Source organism: Ursus arctos, unplaced genomic scaffold (assembly GCF_023065955.2).
Source record: "Ursus arctos isolate Adak ecotype North America unplaced genomic scaffold, UrsArc2.0 scaffold_3, whole genome shotgun sequence".
Lineage (NCBI taxonomy): Eukaryota > Metazoa > Chordata > Mammalia > Carnivora > Ursidae > Ursus > Ursus arctos.
The window spans coordinates 96,593,139-96,609,029 of record NW_026622985.1 but is presented as its reverse complement, the minus strand read 5'-3'; the positions used below and the strand labels follow the sequence as shown (position 1 = coordinate 96,609,029).

General features: G+C 55.6%; 1 protein-coding gene across 2 annotated transcripts; it reads left to right on the top strand.

Moving 5' to 3' along the window:
- The first annotated feature begins 813 nt into the window (after positions 1–813).
- ASB10 (ankyrin repeat and SOCS box containing 10) lies at positions 814–9,725 on the top strand. Of its 2 annotated transcripts, none has more exons than XM_048213057.2 (6): positions 814–1,795; positions 1,953–2,220; positions 4,938–5,457; positions 8,679–8,792; positions 9,075–9,260; positions 9,404–9,725. In XM_048213057.2, exons 1-5 carry the CDS (start codon positions 1,486–1,488, stop codon positions 9,258–9,260), a joined length of 1,398 nt encoding a protein of 465 aa, XP_048069014.1. In that variant the 5' UTR covers positions 814–1,485; the 3' UTR covers positions 9,404–9,725. The 2 variants fall into 2 exon arrangements, with proteins under 2 accessions (XP_048069014.1, XP_026334872.1); XM_026479087.4 differs by having other exon boundaries at positions 824–1,159.
- The last annotated feature ends 6,166 nt before the right edge of the window (positions 9,726–15,891 follow it).

Sequence of the window (15,891 nt, the reverse complement as noted above, 5' to 3'; positions counted from 1 at the left end):
CCTGTTTTCTTGTTTATCTCCCCAAATGAAAGTAGTCTCATTATCCTAACATACCCATACGAATGGGCAAAACCACTTTCTCCTTCTCACTCCCCAACTGAGACCCCTCTAACGTTGGCAGGTAGAGAGGGGAGATGGGGGGCAGCACCCAGGGTGGGTATTGGGAGTTTCCACTGCTGTCCATGGGCTGAGCCCTCTCCCCCAGGCAGAAGTCTGTCTTTCAGAGAACACTGGAAGGAAAGCCTCATGGAGTGGGGCCTTCTCTGCCATTTGTCACTACCGTGAGCCCTTTCCTTGAATTTGGGAGGGGGAAGGTGCAGGGCTAATCAGTGGCATTCGGGAGGGGAGGGAAAATCACCCAGCACCCACATGCCCTCCCTCTGGGATCGGAGCCCAGGCCATTGGAGGCTGGCTTGGTGAAGCACACGATAGACGACCAGAGTATGAAATGGCAGCTTGAGAGCCCCCACCCCACCCCACCCCCATTCTAGTCCCGGATCTGCCACAAGTTGTCAAACTTTGGGCGAATCACTTCCCACACCCAGGCTCCATTTTCCTTTACCTGTGAAATTGCAGGTTGGCCACCACGATCTGGGTGATCCCTTCAACCCGGAGGGCCGTCAACTCCAGGGTGAACTCGGGGTTGGAGGGCTCGATCCTCACTCTGTTCTCCAACTCCTCCCTAATGCCCACTCCAGCCTGAGGCTGCCTGCCCTGGGACTGACAGCTAGGACAGCCGGGCTATTTGCAGCATGACCTATGTGTGCTCCCCTGCCCCTCCCACACTCGGCCTCTGCCTGGCTCAGGCCCAGCACCTGCCCGACCAGTCGGCCAGTGGCATCGTCCCGAGTCCCGCTTCTTTGGCTCCCTCTCTCCCAGAGATTGGCTATGCCTGGGGGAAGGAGCTCCCCTCCCCACTGGGGACGCCGTCTGGGGTGCCTGACTTCGGCCCCGGCCTGCCGGGTCTGGGGGTCCCAGTCCCGCCCAGCCTGGGAGCCAACTCGGCGGTCGCCACTACTGTGCCGTGACATGGCCTTGCAGAATGCCCTGTACACCGGAGACCTGGCGAGATTACAGGAGCTATTTCCCCCACACAGCACAGCCGACCTGCTGCTGGAGTCCCGGGCTGCCGAGCCTCGCTGGAGCAGCCACCAGAGGGGTGAGGGACTGCGGGGGTGGAGGGAGGGCCAGGGGCCTGGGCTGACCCTCTCAGACACAGAGTTACCAAGCGCTTGAGGAAAACGAGAACCCCCTGGCTACTTCTCCCCACCCAGAGGCTTGCCTAAGCCTTGGCCCGGGAGTGAAGTCATGCGGAGCCCAGAATAGCTTCTGCTGAGCTGCGTGGCCGGGTCAGGCTCAGCTCGGGGACATAGAGACCCTCTCCCTCCACCTGTCCGTGTTTCCCTCCTCCTCTCCCTCTGTCTGCCTCTGACCCCTGCCCCTCCTTCCCCCACTCCTCTTCCCACGTGCTCGTACTCTGTCCTCATGAGCTGGTCCCCAGAAGAGTGCAGGGGGCAGGGAGAACCCCCCAGTGACAGACATGCCCTCTGTGCCAGGCTGGTGGAGAAGCCCGACAGAGGGTCTGCAGAACACCCGGAGTCTGGCCCGGGAGCCATCGTCACCCGGACGGCCTCCGGACCTGCCCTGGCCTACTGGCAGGCAGTGCTGGCTGGGGACGTGGGCTCGGTCTCCCGCATCCTCGCCGACTCCGGCACTGGCCTGGCTCCGGATTCCATCTTTGATACCAGCGACCCAGAGCGATGGAGGGATTTCCGCTTCAACATCCGCGCTCTGAGTACGGGCCAGGGGCACCCGGGGGGTCTGAGCGGGACAGGGGAGGCTGGGGACGGAGCTCTGGGCTCCCTTGCCCCAGCCTCTGCCCACTTCCTCTGTTGCCTGGCCGCTCTTCGCCTCCCTCCAGGGTCTGAGGCCCACGTCCCTTCTCTCCCTAGGACTCTGGTCTCTGACATACGAAGAGGAGCTGACCACGCCGCTGCACGTGGCCGCGAGCCGGGGCCACACAGAAGTTCTGCAGCTGCTGCTGAGGCGACGGGCAAGGCCTGACAGCGCCCCTGGGGGTCGCACCGCCCTGCACGAGGCCTGTGCTGCGGGCCACGCTGCCTGCGTCCACGTGCTGCTGGTGGCAGGAGCCGACCCCAACATCCCCGACCAGGATGGGAAACTCCCCTTGCACCTCTGCCAGGGGGCCGGCTCCCTTGAGTGAGTGACCCCTCAGCCCAGCCCCCTTCTACTCTAGGGGAGTCAGGGTGATGACCTCAGGGAGGGTGAGCGAGCGTGTGGGGGGCTGGCAGGCTTGCTGAGCTCGGCTCAGGTGGGGAGTCATCGACCATTGGTCCTGGAACTTTGGAATGGCCTGTTCTTGGGACAGTTTCTGCTTCCCCAGGGGTGTAAAAGGACTATGGCAGGGACCCAGAGGGATAGCCTGTGTTGGGAAGTTGTCTGGACCCATTATGGGGAGGTGGTATACTGTAAAGTGTTCATTTTTCTGAGCCTATCCTGTGTTCCAGGCCCTGTGCTAAGTACAACAGTAACTGCGGCATAACCTCGCCCTCAGGGAGCTGACAGTCCAGGAGTGATCCAGATAGTCTGGAAAGGAAAGCAGCCCCCAGTTAGGGCATGCATTGATCCCTGTGGGCAGGTCTGGCATTTCCCTATTGGCAGGTACTCCCAGATAAATGGGCCTAGGGATGGAGCTTAACTAACTAAACTCACAAGAAACTGATAGATATACCCATGTTTCAATGTATTATTTACTGTAGGGAAAATTCCTTTACTATGACCCAAATAATTATGCCCTATGTGTAGGGAGCCTTGGGGGATGATTCCTCACTTAAAAAATTATTTATTTGACAGAGAGAGAGAGAGCACAAGCAGGCAGAGTGGCAGGCAGAGGGAGAGGGCGAAGCGGACTCCCCGCTGAGCATGGAGACGCATGTGGGGCTCAATCCTAGGACCCTAGAATCATGACCTGAGCCGAAGGCAGACACGTTGCCACCCAGGGGCCCCCTCACTCAATTTTTTGGTGAGCGTGGAATCCTGGCAAAGGGAGCCTCAGCAAATCTATGCACACGCAATAGAGACCCTCTCTCTACTGACTACACACCTGACAAATTTCCCATTTTGCTCCTGAATGGTGCCAAATTTGTAACCCTTTCATCGTCAGCTGGTTAAGCTCCTGATAATCCTATCATCCTTCAGCAGACACCTTTGGTTTATTATGGTCGAAGACGTAATCTATACCAGTGTGTCCCAATGGAAATACAATGTTAGCCACGTACGTAATTTTAAATTTTCTAGTGGCCTTATTAAAAAAGTGAACAACAATGGGGCACGTGACTGGCTCAGTCAGTAGAGCGTGTGACTCTTGATCTTGGTGTCGTGAGTTCAAGCCCCACATTGGGTGTAGAGATTACTTAAATATAAAATCTTAAAAAAAAAAGAAAAAGATGAAACTAATTTTTAAAATTGTGGTAAAATACATATAACATAAAATTTATCATCTTGACCGTTTCTAAGCACGCAGTTCAATGGCACTAAGCAGGTTTATTTTACATTGTCAGGCAACCCCGTCACCACCATCCTTCTCATGAACGTTTTTAATCTTATAAAACTTAAATTCTAGGGCACCTGGGTGGCTCAGTTGTTTAAGCCTCTGCCTTCAGGTCATGATCGAGCCTCTCATTGGGCTCCCTGCTCAGTCTGCTTCTCCCTCTGCCCCTCCTCCTCTCTCCCTCTCCCCCTGCTCGTGCTCTCTCTCTCAAGTAAATAAATAAAATCTTAAACAAACAAACAAAAACAACCTGAAATTCTGTCCCCACTGAACAACAGCTTCTCCTTCCTCTCTCCCTCCAGCCTGTGACAGCCACCATTCTTCTGGTTTCTAGAATTTGACTATTCTTTTTTTTTTTTTTAAGATTATTTATTTATTTATTCGACAGAGAGAGAGAGACAGCCAGCGAGAGAGGGAACACAAGCAGGGGGAGTGGGAGAGGAAGAAGCAGGCTCATAGCGGAGGAGCCTGATGTGGGGCTCGATCCCAGAACGCCGGGATCACGCCCTGAGCCGAAGGCAGACGCTTAACGACTGAGCCACCCAGGCGCCCCATATGTGGGAATCACAGGGCATTTGTCCTTTTGTGATGGCTGCTTGCACTTAGCACCATGTCCTTGGGGTTTATCCATGTTGCCTCAGGTGTCAGGATGCCCTCCCTTTCCCAGTGTCTGTAGATGCTACATTTTATCCATTCACCTGTGGATGAACACTTAGACTGCTTTCACATTGCGGCTGTTGCCAATAGTGCTGCTGTGAACGTGGGTGTACAAATATCTGTGAAACAGGTGAAATTAACTTTAATAATATCTTTTATTTAACCCAGTATATCCAAGACGTTGCAACTTCAGCATGTAATCCATATAAAGAACTAATGAGATATTTTATGTCCTTTTTTGTACCAAGTCTTCGAAATTGGTGTGTATTTTACACTCACGGCATATCTCAATCAGGCGTGGTCATAATCCAAGTGTGCAACAGCCGTGTGTGGCTGGCGGCCAGTGTATTGGGCAGCATGGCTCTATACAGTCCCACACCGTTAGTTCTGGCATGTTCTACCCAGCCTCATGGAGACCACACCCGGTGAGAATCATCCTTTCCCTTCCCGAGTAAACAGAAGTATTTTAAAAATTCTTATGGATACTTTTAAACATATAGAAAGGTGGGCAGGATAATACAATGGGCTGCCATGTCCCATCACCACCCACTCTCCCCGCCAAGGGCTGCTGTCATGGCCTTTCCAGGCATCGGGCTGCGCACGACTTCATGAGGTCTAGGTATTAGCGATTATCCCCATTTTCCAGTGAGGAGACTGGTAGGAGTGGGGGGCCCTATTTTCCTCCCCACCACCGTCTTGCCCTTCCCAGGTGTGCAGAACTGCTCCTGAGGTTTGGGGCAAAAGTGGATGGTCGGTCTGAGGAGGAGGAGGAGACCCCCTTGCATGTGGCCGCCCGGCTGGGCCACGTGGAGCTGGCAGACCTGCTTCTGAGACGGGGGGCATGCCCTAATGCCCGTAATGCCGAAGGCTCGACCCCACTGCTGGCTGCCTGTGACGTCCGCTGCATGTCCCCCGCCGATGCCGAGGCCACCACCGCCCGTTGCCTCCAGCTCTGCCGTCTGCTGCTCTCGGCCGGAGCCGATGCCGATGCCGCTGACCAGGACAAGCGACGGCCCCTGCACCTGGCCTGTCGCCGCGGCCACGCGACCGTCGTGGAGCTGCTCCTATCCTGCGGCGTCAGCGCCAACACCATGGACTATGGGGGACACACGGCCCTGCACTGCGCTCTGCAGGGCCCAGCTGCGGCCCTGGCCCAGAGCCCAGAGCACACAGTGCGAGCTCTGCTCAACCATGGTGCTGTCCGTGTCTGGCCTGGGGCCCTCCCGAAGGTATGGGGCTGGGGCCGGAGGGAGGGCTGTGGGGGTGAAGGGTGGGGAGACAGACCTGTTCGCGCTCGCTCTGGATGCGGCCTCAGACACTCGAGCACATTAGTCAGTTCTTCACCTTTCATTCATCACGCAAGCAAAGCCCAATAGGGGGCAAAGGCAAGGACGAAGACCAGCAGGAGGGGTGTGTGTGTGTGTGTGTGTGTGTGTGCATACATGTGCCCACACGTGCATAGACAAGTGTGGGCACACACGCATATATACACACATGTGTGCGTGTGTGATAAAGGGGGACTGAGGGCAGGAGGTCAGATGATCGTGCATCTGAAAAGACAGGAGCCAGGACTGATGTGGGCCTCAGGGAGTTGTTTCTTCGTCCGGGGAGCGAGCTGATGAGAGAAGCATGCAGGAAGCTCAGCGTGGCAGTGGGATCCGTTCAGTGAAACACTCTGTGCACAGGAGAGGCTCCTCCAGGGCAGAGAGATGAGCCTGGGTCATGAGGGTCAAAGCCTCCTGACCTTTGGCAGACAGACACGGTCCTTGTTTCTGAGAGCTTAGCAGGACAGGCGTCACCCAGACCAGCAGCGCTATCCTGGCACCAGAGGAAAAAGCCTTCCACTGTCAATTTCCTGGCTGTATCTCATTTTATTAACATACAATATTCCCAAAGTGGGTTCAACTTGAAGACCTGTGTCCCTGAAGCCCTGGCAGGGGGCCCTGTCCCATACTGCGTCGTAGCTGGAGGGGGCCATGTAATGTCACAGAGCGTGCCGGGAGTGGGGCGGGGAGCCCTGTTCTCTGAGGAGCTGGGTCAGAACGGATACAGGGTAGCAGGCTGTGGGCAGATCCCTCTGCGCCAGCTCGGGGCCTGAACTGTCCGGCCCTGCCCGGTCCCGGGCACTCCTCTCCCGTTCCTGCCTTTCCCCTTCACTCACAAACCTAGACGCATCTGTCTAGATTCCTAAGCAAGACCAAATAATTAAACAGCCCGAGAGTTCGGCAGATTGGTCTCCCCTTTGGGAAAATACAAGAAAATCAACAATTAACACTAATTAATCTCCTATTAACACCAGATAATTAGGAGACGAGCAATTCCCTGTAATCTGACGGTGGCTCTGACAACTAATGATCTCCCCTTCGGGGAGGGGGTGGGAGGAGGAGGCAGAGCGGCAAAAAGATTTCCCGGGACCCCACTGGCCGCCCCCTGCCCCCAGCCCCGATCTGCCCTGCCTTAGGGATCAAGGGGGCCGGCACAGCCAAGTGGCCCGTTCCTCCCCTTCATTGGGGTGCCGTGTCCCAGGTGATCAAAAAGTTCAGGAAGGAGTCTGCCATCGTCTCCTACAATCTGCAGCTGCTCCACGCTTGGCTGAGGCGCCTGTCTCCCTGCAAGGAGTCATCTGCGATCACTGCCGGCCTCAGCCAGCTCTCCAGGAGCCACTGGGTGCCCAGGAAGCCTGGAGCCGGGGTCTGGTTTGATGCTTGTTCCTGTGACTATAGGCAAGTCACTGGAACGCTCTGAACGCATGTTCCTTGCATGTAATACAGTCTCTAGCGAACAGTGATAAGCTGTAGGAGCCCCATGGGTAACAGCAGGAGCGAGCACAGCCCTGACCACTACCAGACACCACTCTACGGCGTGGTACCTGCTGCACGGACGCTTTCAGTTCTCCCAACGAACGTGGAAGTAAGTGACGGCCAAGGGTGCAGGCTCTGGAGCCTGGCACGCTAGCCGCGTGACCCCTGGCAAGCGGCTTAATCTCTCTGGGCCTCAGTTTCCTCATGTGTAACACAGGGACATAGGAGTGTGCCTGCTTCATGGGGTTAGTATGAGACCCGAGCTCATACACATAGAGCCCTTTCAACAGGGCCTGACCTAGAGTTAGCGCTCAACACCTGTTAGCTCTTGTTCTAAGTTAATGTGTGGGAACGCTGCTGGGCATCATCCCGACGTAGGGAGAGAGAGATGCAGGTTGAACAGCCGCAGGAGGCTTCCCGGAGCGGAGGGGACTTGAGATGGGCAGGGCTCGGAGATGGAGGAGGAGGAAGACACAGGTATTCCAGGCAGAGGACAGAGGCAGGAATCAGCGTGGGCGGGAGGCACAGAGAGACCCCTCCCAAACAGCAGACAGTTGTGACCAGCCTGTTCTTTCCTAGATCTGAGGAGGAGTAAGTCAGAGACCCGTTCTGGGCAGACGGGACGGGGCAGCCCCAGTGAGCACTGCCCAGATGCAGGGCAAGACGCAGAGGGGGCTCCAGGTGTGTGGGATGCTTTGCCCAGGGGCCCCGCTCCCACGGCCCAGCAGCACCCAGCCCATGCAGCACTCCCAGCCTGCCAGGCAGGAGGGGCTCCTTGTATGCAGGGGTTTTAAAGCCCCTAATGCTGCATGCAAGTGTGTGTGGGGAGAGGAGGGGTGTCACGTGCAGGAACGCTGCCAGAGAGATGGTACCTAGCCGTCCTCGGATTTTATAAAGGGTTTGCGGCCACTGCCTATAGCTTGAGACGCAGCCAGAGATGGAGTGAATGAAGCACAAACCTGCTTCAAGCTCGTACTCGCGGGCTCGGGTGAGTATGATGGCATCTGCGTGTGTCCAGGCGGGTGCGGAGGTCTTTCCTTCCCCGTGGACAGTCTCTGGCACAGGCTGCTCTCCCAGCATGGCTCCCAGACGCCTGCAGCGGGTCACCTCCTCAGAGAGGCTTTTCTTGACCGCCCGTCTAGACAGCACCCTCCCAACACAGTCCCCAAGTCTACTTATTTTTCATTGTAACGGCTTATCTGTAAGTGGTTGTTTATGCGTTTATATTGTTTTCTGCCACTGAAATGGAAGCTCCCAGCTGACAAGCAACTGTCTGTCTGTCATCCTCATTGCAGGGTCCCCAGGGCTCAGCCCATGGTGGCCCTCAGTAAATATTTACTAAATGAAGACATGACAGAATGAATCTGGCTCCAACTCGATCCCACCAGGCCTCTGCTGGCCTCATCCCTTCTCTCTGAATCCTCTCCCTGATGACCTCATTTTAACTGGATCACAACTGCAAAGACCCTATTTCTAAAGAGGTCATATTTACATGTACTGGGGATTAGGACTTCAACATGTTTTGGGGGGGGACACAATCCAACCCCTAGCAGCTGCTCTATCGCTGTCTTGTCATCCTGTGCGGACTGGCTGGGGACCTGAGGTGTGCGGGAACCCCGGAATCATTGATGCTTCTCTGCTTCCTCCAGGTGCTGGAGCGCTGGTGCGGGTCTCCAAGGACCATCGAGGTCCTGATGAACACCTACAGTACCATGCAGCTTCCCGAGGAGGCCATGGCCCTGGTGCCTCTTGAAACACTGCAGGTCAGATTCCAGGACCCTGAACACACACTCACTGAGCCTGGCCCCAAGGGACTCCCACTGCCTGCAGGGAAGCTCTCTTGGTTCCCCCAGCCTGCCCCAGAGAAACGACCCAGAGACCCGCTCATGTCCCAGAAGAAGAAAACACACAGTGTGAACACCCAAAACACTACTTCCAGAGGCTCGTGTAGACACCTGCTGGCCACCAGCCTCCCCCCTGCTTTAGGAGGAAAGGGTGCCATTTGTCCAAGGCTGCCTCGCTGAGCCCCCCCATTCTGTCTCCAGAAGCACCACCGTTTCTATTCCTCCCTTTTCGCCTTGGTGAGACAGCCCAGATCGCTGCAGCATCTGAGCCGCTGTGCGCTCCGTGCTCACCTGGCAGCCTGCCTGCCGCACGCCCTGCCCCGCCTACCCCTGCCACCCCGCCTGCTCCGCTACCTGCAGCTGGATTTTGAGGACGTGCTCTACTAGGTGAGTCCCGGCTTCTGTGGGCAGCCGTAGCCATTTAGAGGGATGGGTGGGAGGCAAGGAAAGAGTTGGGGGCAGGGCCTTGGCCAGAACCAGCCAGCCTCCTGGACCGTGGGACCTCTCTGAATCCACACCTCTCTTTCCAGATGTCTGTCCACTGCCTTTTGAGAGACCTGAAAGCAGATGCCCCAGGGGGCTCCGGTCTGCTGCTCACAGCACGCTCAACCCAGGCCTGAGTTGAACTGATTCGGGCCGAGGTGTCTCTGTCAGCAAGAGGTCCGGCTCCTCAGGCAGATGTGGACGCTGCCATTCCCACCAGGGAGAGGGGCAGGCAGACCGTGCAGCCAGGTGATGTCTAATGGAGAGACAGCTGGGACTCGTGGCAAGTGATGCACTCCTTGGTGGTGGTCTAAGGCACCGCTCCACCCCATCCAAACCCTGTATGAGCATTAAAAATCTGCAGGCGTGTGTTGTTTGGTGTTGTCTCCAACAGGCCTTCCTCTGAGCTGGTCACTCAGGGGACTCAGGATGGGCGGACTTATGCCCTCCCCCCGGATCTGCCCCATGGCGCCAAAGATGTCATTGTCCCCCTTTGGCGGGTTGAGCCATCCCAGGCAGACTTGCCCCGCCAGCTCATGATGTGGCACAAGGGCCACCAGGTGAGACAGTGTCAGCACAGCCAGCCAGAGGTTGGGTGAGCAAACAGGCTTGCGTAGGGAAGAGCTGCTGCAGGAATGAGGCAGTGCGGACGGTGGGACAGGATGGGAAAGGCAGCCCTGGGGTAGAAAGTTGAGAAGAAGAGCAAGAAGGCCAATGAAAAGTGGGTGCAGGTGTCAGCCACCGAGGAGGGTAACCGTGGTTCAGGTGAGAGTGGAAGATTCAGGTTTGGAAAAAACAAACAACTCTAGCACTGCCCATCCTATAGCTCAGGGAGAACCAGACGCACACCCGGTCCCTGCGTCTCTTGGATTTGACTATGTGGCAGCAGGAGCTGAGCTGAGAGTTACGTGCCGGGGTCCGAGTCTCAGCTCTACCATTTGGTTGTGGAACTTTCTTCCCCTTTTTGGCTCAAGTTGCTCACATCTGTAAGAAAAGAAAGGAGAGAGTCCCTGAGGGTCTTTGCAGTGCCAGGATTTTAAGACCTTGCAGGTGGCCAGCACGCAGGAGTCGGTCTGCAACCACAGTAGGAAGATAGAGTTGACAGGTGGCGCGGGGCAGCCAATCAAGTGCACTGTGATCTGTGAACCAAGGGTCTCCAGACAGGTTTCCCAAGGCCCCAGAGTGCGCAGGCGCCGGTGTTCACAACTTTCCCACCAACTTCGGGAAGGAGGCTGCAGGGGCGGGGCCGGCAGGGCGCAAAGAGAGAGAGAAAAGCCTAGGAGAAGCGGGGCGGAGGTGAGTGGGCCCGGGGGTTCCCACCTGGCCTCGCGGGCCTTGGGCTGACCCGCCCTGTGGGGCACGGCAGGAGGACGGGACCACCAGGCGGAGGCCTGGCCCCTCAGCTGTGGCGACACCGGGCGGGTCCTGAGCGGGCAGGCCCTGGCTGGGGGGGGGGGGGGTCCGCACAGGGGATGAGAGACGGGTTGGGCAGTGATTTGCGGGGGGCTTGTGCATGTGCGAGTTCCCCTCGCAGTGTGGGGCCCCTCCCGGAGAGCCCGTCTTGTCCCGAGGTGGGGGCCTGGGAGAATGCCCTGTGCCCATGCATCTGTTGGGTAAGGGCTTACGTGCACCCGTGGTCCAGGTGCCACGCGCACACAGGTCTGGCTCTCTAGTCCCCACCGGAGCACCTTCTAGTGGGGAGGGAACCCTAAGGTGCCGCAGTGCTAAGCCCTCTGAGGAGCTCACACGGTGATTGCCAGCGTGCTTGGATATGTTGGAGACTGGGTGACAGGGAAGCTGCCTCTTGGAGGAGGTGACGTTTGACCTGAGGCCCAGCGGCGTGAGTGGAGTGGGGAGGAGCTGGGGAGTGCCATGAACTGATGTAGGTTTGAAAGCTCTCTGAATGGGGAGAGGGGAGAGGCCAGGGAGAATCTAAGACCATTAGGGGGATCCTGCTGAAGTCCAGAGTCCCCGGAGATGGGGAAGCAGTAGGTGAGACTTGGGACCCTCTTTGGAGACTGGAGGAGACATGCTGATGGACTGGATGTGGGGGCTGATGGAAAGCATAATCCAGGGTGACTCTGTGTTTCAGCTGAACACAGGGTGGCTGGTGGTGCTAATGACTAAGGTGGGGAAGATGAGCAAGGGTAGGCGGTGGAGGAAGGAGCCGGTCACTCCGGGAGATATGAAGTCGGAGCTGCCTGCTACACATCTCAAAGGGGCTGTGTTACAAGGCCATTTAGATCTAGGAATCTGGAATTCAGAGACAAGGTCAGGTCTGGGGGTATAAATGGGATCGTTGGCATGTGAAAGATGTTGAAAGCTCTGTTCTAAGAGCATCCTGACTCTCGAGGGGATGACTTCCCTGAGAGAGTTGTTTATGCACTTCGATGGAAATTTTGTTTAATCCCATCCACATGATTTGCGCCCCCTGAGTCCCAGGTTCTAGGCACTAGATCTACAGCTGTGAATGAGACCAGTTCCTGCCCTCAGTGAATTTCCCATCTAGTTTGAAAAACAAGTGTGTGAATCACTAGTTCAAATACACGGGGCAATGAAGTGAATGCAAAAGACATGGAGCAGGAGCTGAGGGCATGTGGGGGCAGGGACCTGGGAGGACTTCAGAGGGGGTGGTGTCCTCTCCCAAAGTGATAAGAAGGGAGAAGGATTTCTGACCATGTCTGAGTATTGGATTCTCTGCAGGATGCCTTTTTAAGGAGGATAGCAGTAAGGGAAGAAAGACGATGTGGAGTGGTCAATATGAGGGGCTGCTGCCCAACTTCCCGCGTTCAGCCATTAGCAGGCAGTGTTAGGAAGGTCCTTTCTGGGGTTAGACATCCACAGACACTCTTGCAAGCCAGGGAGCTTCCTCCCCAGCCTCCTGGCTGCGGGTCCCGCGGGCCCAGAACCTCTCCCCGGTAATTGCTTTCCGTAATGTGTTTGCTCCAAACCAATTTCACGCCTCCGTGAGGACTCCGCCCTGCACTGGAGGCGCGGACCTCCCCACCACCAACCTACCCACGTGTAACGCGTGCGCACACACAAACGGCACACATTTTACACAACAGATACAGAGGGTTCAAGTAACTGGACACGAAAAATATACACGAACCTACACGCATGCGTACTAGGCTTTAAGAATCTTGGGTACAATCCCCCCCCCCCCCGTGCCCAACCAGTGCCCTCACAGTTAAATACCCAGCAGCTGCGCCCAGCGCGCGCGCCCTAGGAAGGCTCACCTGGTCGGGTTCCTGTGCCCTCGCACGTCTCCTGGACTAACGCCAGGGGGAGCTGCAGTACTCCGCACTTCACTCACGCTGACGCAGTTGCGCGCTGCGGCCACGAGAGGGTACCCGCGGGCAGCGCCCGACGCTGCCCATCGTGAGTGGACTCTCTCCGCGGATAAGTGAGGTGAAGGTACAGATACTTTGGCTTTGACTTTAGAATACTTCGTTCTTGGTATCCTAGGTGCTGGTTTCCAAACCATGAAGGGGAGGCCAGATGGTGAGGTCCGATATAGGGACAAGCAGAGAGAGGGTAGATTCAAAATAAAATTCCTCTGTATGAGCCTTTACCCAACAGGTGGTATGGTGAGAGTGGGACAAGTTAGAGTAAGTGGACATTTAAAGAAGCGGAATACTGTTTTAGACGGTGAAAAAAGTGCTTGCCCTGGTCCTGATGGTGAAGTAGAGGAGAGCCACTGATCCAGGGGACCTCTATTCTTGACCACTGTGCTCTTTTTTGTCCATTTAGGACAGGAAGGAAAAGTATTTTGAAAGGCGTTTATTCATGTTCGCTTGATCCTTGCACTGGCTTTTGGCTAGGCAGAGTAGATATTAATCACTTTCTCTCACGGATGGAGTTAAGTCAGAGGGGCCAAGGTTACATGGCTCTGTGAGGGGTCAGAACGGGAACTTAACTCCAAGTGTTATTACTCCAGCCAGTGCTTTTCTCCCTTTAGCATTTGGCCTCAGTTCCACAGTCTACAAAAGGGCGCGGAAAGGGAATGGGCTGCTTCGGTTGCCACGTGTATGTGGCTTTTATCCTGGTTTGGCTAGTGAATGTCCAGGACTACGCAGAAGTCACACTTCATGACCTAGCATGGCAAGGGGACAGATCAAGGATATAAATGGATTACAAAATACAGTTTCTAACAAAGATGCAGCACACCAGGGCGATACAAAGTCCCTGGGGTTTCGCCTGCCTCGTTTCAGATTTGGTGGCCCGCTGGGATTTGTTGGCAACAAGCTTTAAGGCTGTACCTGTGCCAGCCTGAGCAGAGGATCTCACTAAGTCTAGTTCTGGGCAATAAGTTCTTGGCTTGAGCTGGGTGACCTACATCTTCAAGATCAGAGGGTCTTTAACCTTGAGTCCTTGACAGTGCATGATCCATTCTGTCCGACCAGAGAGCGACGGGCTTATTAAAGTGGCCTTTTATGGGGGGTGGGTACTGGTGGGAGGGAGAAGCTTCAATATATACCCTTTTGAGCTTTTGGAATTTCTTACTATGTAATTTTATTACCTATACAAAAAATGAATGCAGTTCCTTTAAAAAATGTCTCTCCTTCATGCTTTATTTGATTGGTGCTGTTACTGCTCATACAGCTTTAATTTTAGTGACTGTAACCCAAAGTTCTCTCAATTTATCAAGTCAATAAGCCTCTGTTGTGTATCCAACACTGTAAAGCCATCAAACCAAGTACTGACCTCTCATTTTTAAAGTACAACACACTTTTGAAGTCTAGTCTTCCATACTGGTACCATGAAGCACTTGGTTAATTTAACAGAGGGTTCCGAAGAAGATCTTCAGGACGATGTACAAAGATTATCCTAGTACCCTAGCAGTGAGGCAGGGTTCCCCGACCTGAGATGAGGCACCTCTTCCTTCTCCATGGCGACATCGTCCCACCAGACTTGTCTCTAAGAGCTTTCATGAGTTTAATGTAGAACCCAAGATAGATCGGGACTGCATGGAAACCACACTCTTCTCCTTTTTACCTGTCTGACGAATTGTCAATCAAGCATAACCAAAGAAAGGTCCTTGCTAGGTGCCACCCTTTTCTGTAGCACCATGGGGGCAGTGTCTTTCAGGGTGCTGTTTTGTAATACGTCTGTCTGACATTAGTGCTGTTCACTAGGCCACCACGACACTCCTGGTTTGAACAAATGTCACTGAGATCCAGAGTTCCCTCCTGCCTGCTCTGTCTTGGCTCAGAAACACCGAGACAAAGCCATAGGTTTCCCTCCTCACCTGAGCCAAGTAACTTCCCCTGTCTGGACTGCATCTTCCTAAACTGGCCTGGCTTTGCTATTACTTTTAACTAGCTTGGCTCTCCCTGGCCCCACCTGAATAACAGTTTCCTAGTGACCAGGTGACTTTCATTTTAGCTAGGAAGGCTTGCTCTGGATCCTGAAACTCGGGTCATTCTCCTGTTGACTGTCTTAAAAAGGAAAGTCTTTTTTGCCCGTTGACCTGGGCCTCCTATCAAGCAAAAGTGCCCATGACTTTTGCCTCTAGACTGACAACCATACCGCTGGGAATAGGGGGTGGGGGTGGTAAAAGACGCTACCATTTCTGTGTTTGAGAATGGGGGAGGTGAACAGAGTCATCTGCAATTAGCGAATAATTAGCGCTGCTGACCCTTGGGGCTCATCAGCGCTCCTGGGGCCAGCCCCCAGCAATCAGCTAGGGCAGGTCGAGAGTGTCAGGCCCAGGAATGAATAGGGCTCATCAGCGGTGCTGGAACCGGGGAGCCAATCAGGGAAATTAATAGCAGAAGAGAGGGAGGGAGAGGGAGGGAGACAGAGATAGACAGACAGACAAGAGATACAGATATAGGTGAGAAATGAGAAAAAAAATAGAATAAGGCAACTGGGATAGGGAATGAGAAATAGGAATAATCAAATAGGGATAGGAAGGACGGCAGGAAAGGGAAGAGTGGAGGAAGGAAAAGCAAGTAAGGGATGGGAGGAAGATGGAGGGAAGGTGAGAGGAATGGTAAGTACTTGGCATAGTGTGGGCACTCGAGGAAATTACCCACAGAGGCTACAGTGAGGAACTGAGGTAGTCCGCGTCGGAGAAGGGAACGAGGAAGAAGGGGGAAGAGCCAATGTCAGGAGAAATGAGACCCGGGGAGAGGGGAATGGGCTCGGGAAGAAACTACCAAGGGGAAAAGGGCCCCGTACAAGGGCCCTGAGCTCCGGCGGCAGAGCGCGCCCCCTGCCGTTCCCGCCTCGTCGCCCGACGGGGCGCGGAGGTCCTGTCCAGCCCGCGTGGCCAGAGCTTGCCCTCAGGACTGCCGGGGAAGGGGCGTCGGGGGCGGGGAGGCACGCCGAGGACCGGCCCAGGGTCCGACGGAGGGCGGTGGCCCGGGGCCTGGGGCGTTGTGGTCCGGCAGCGCCGCCCGCCAGTCCCGGTGCGCCCTCCTCGCCTGGCGTCCCGCGCCACGTCCACGCCCGGGCAGGGTGGGCTGAGTGGGGGGCGGGTCGGGTGGAGGGAGGGGCACCGGCCCAGCAGCTGCCGCCGCCTTCTCGT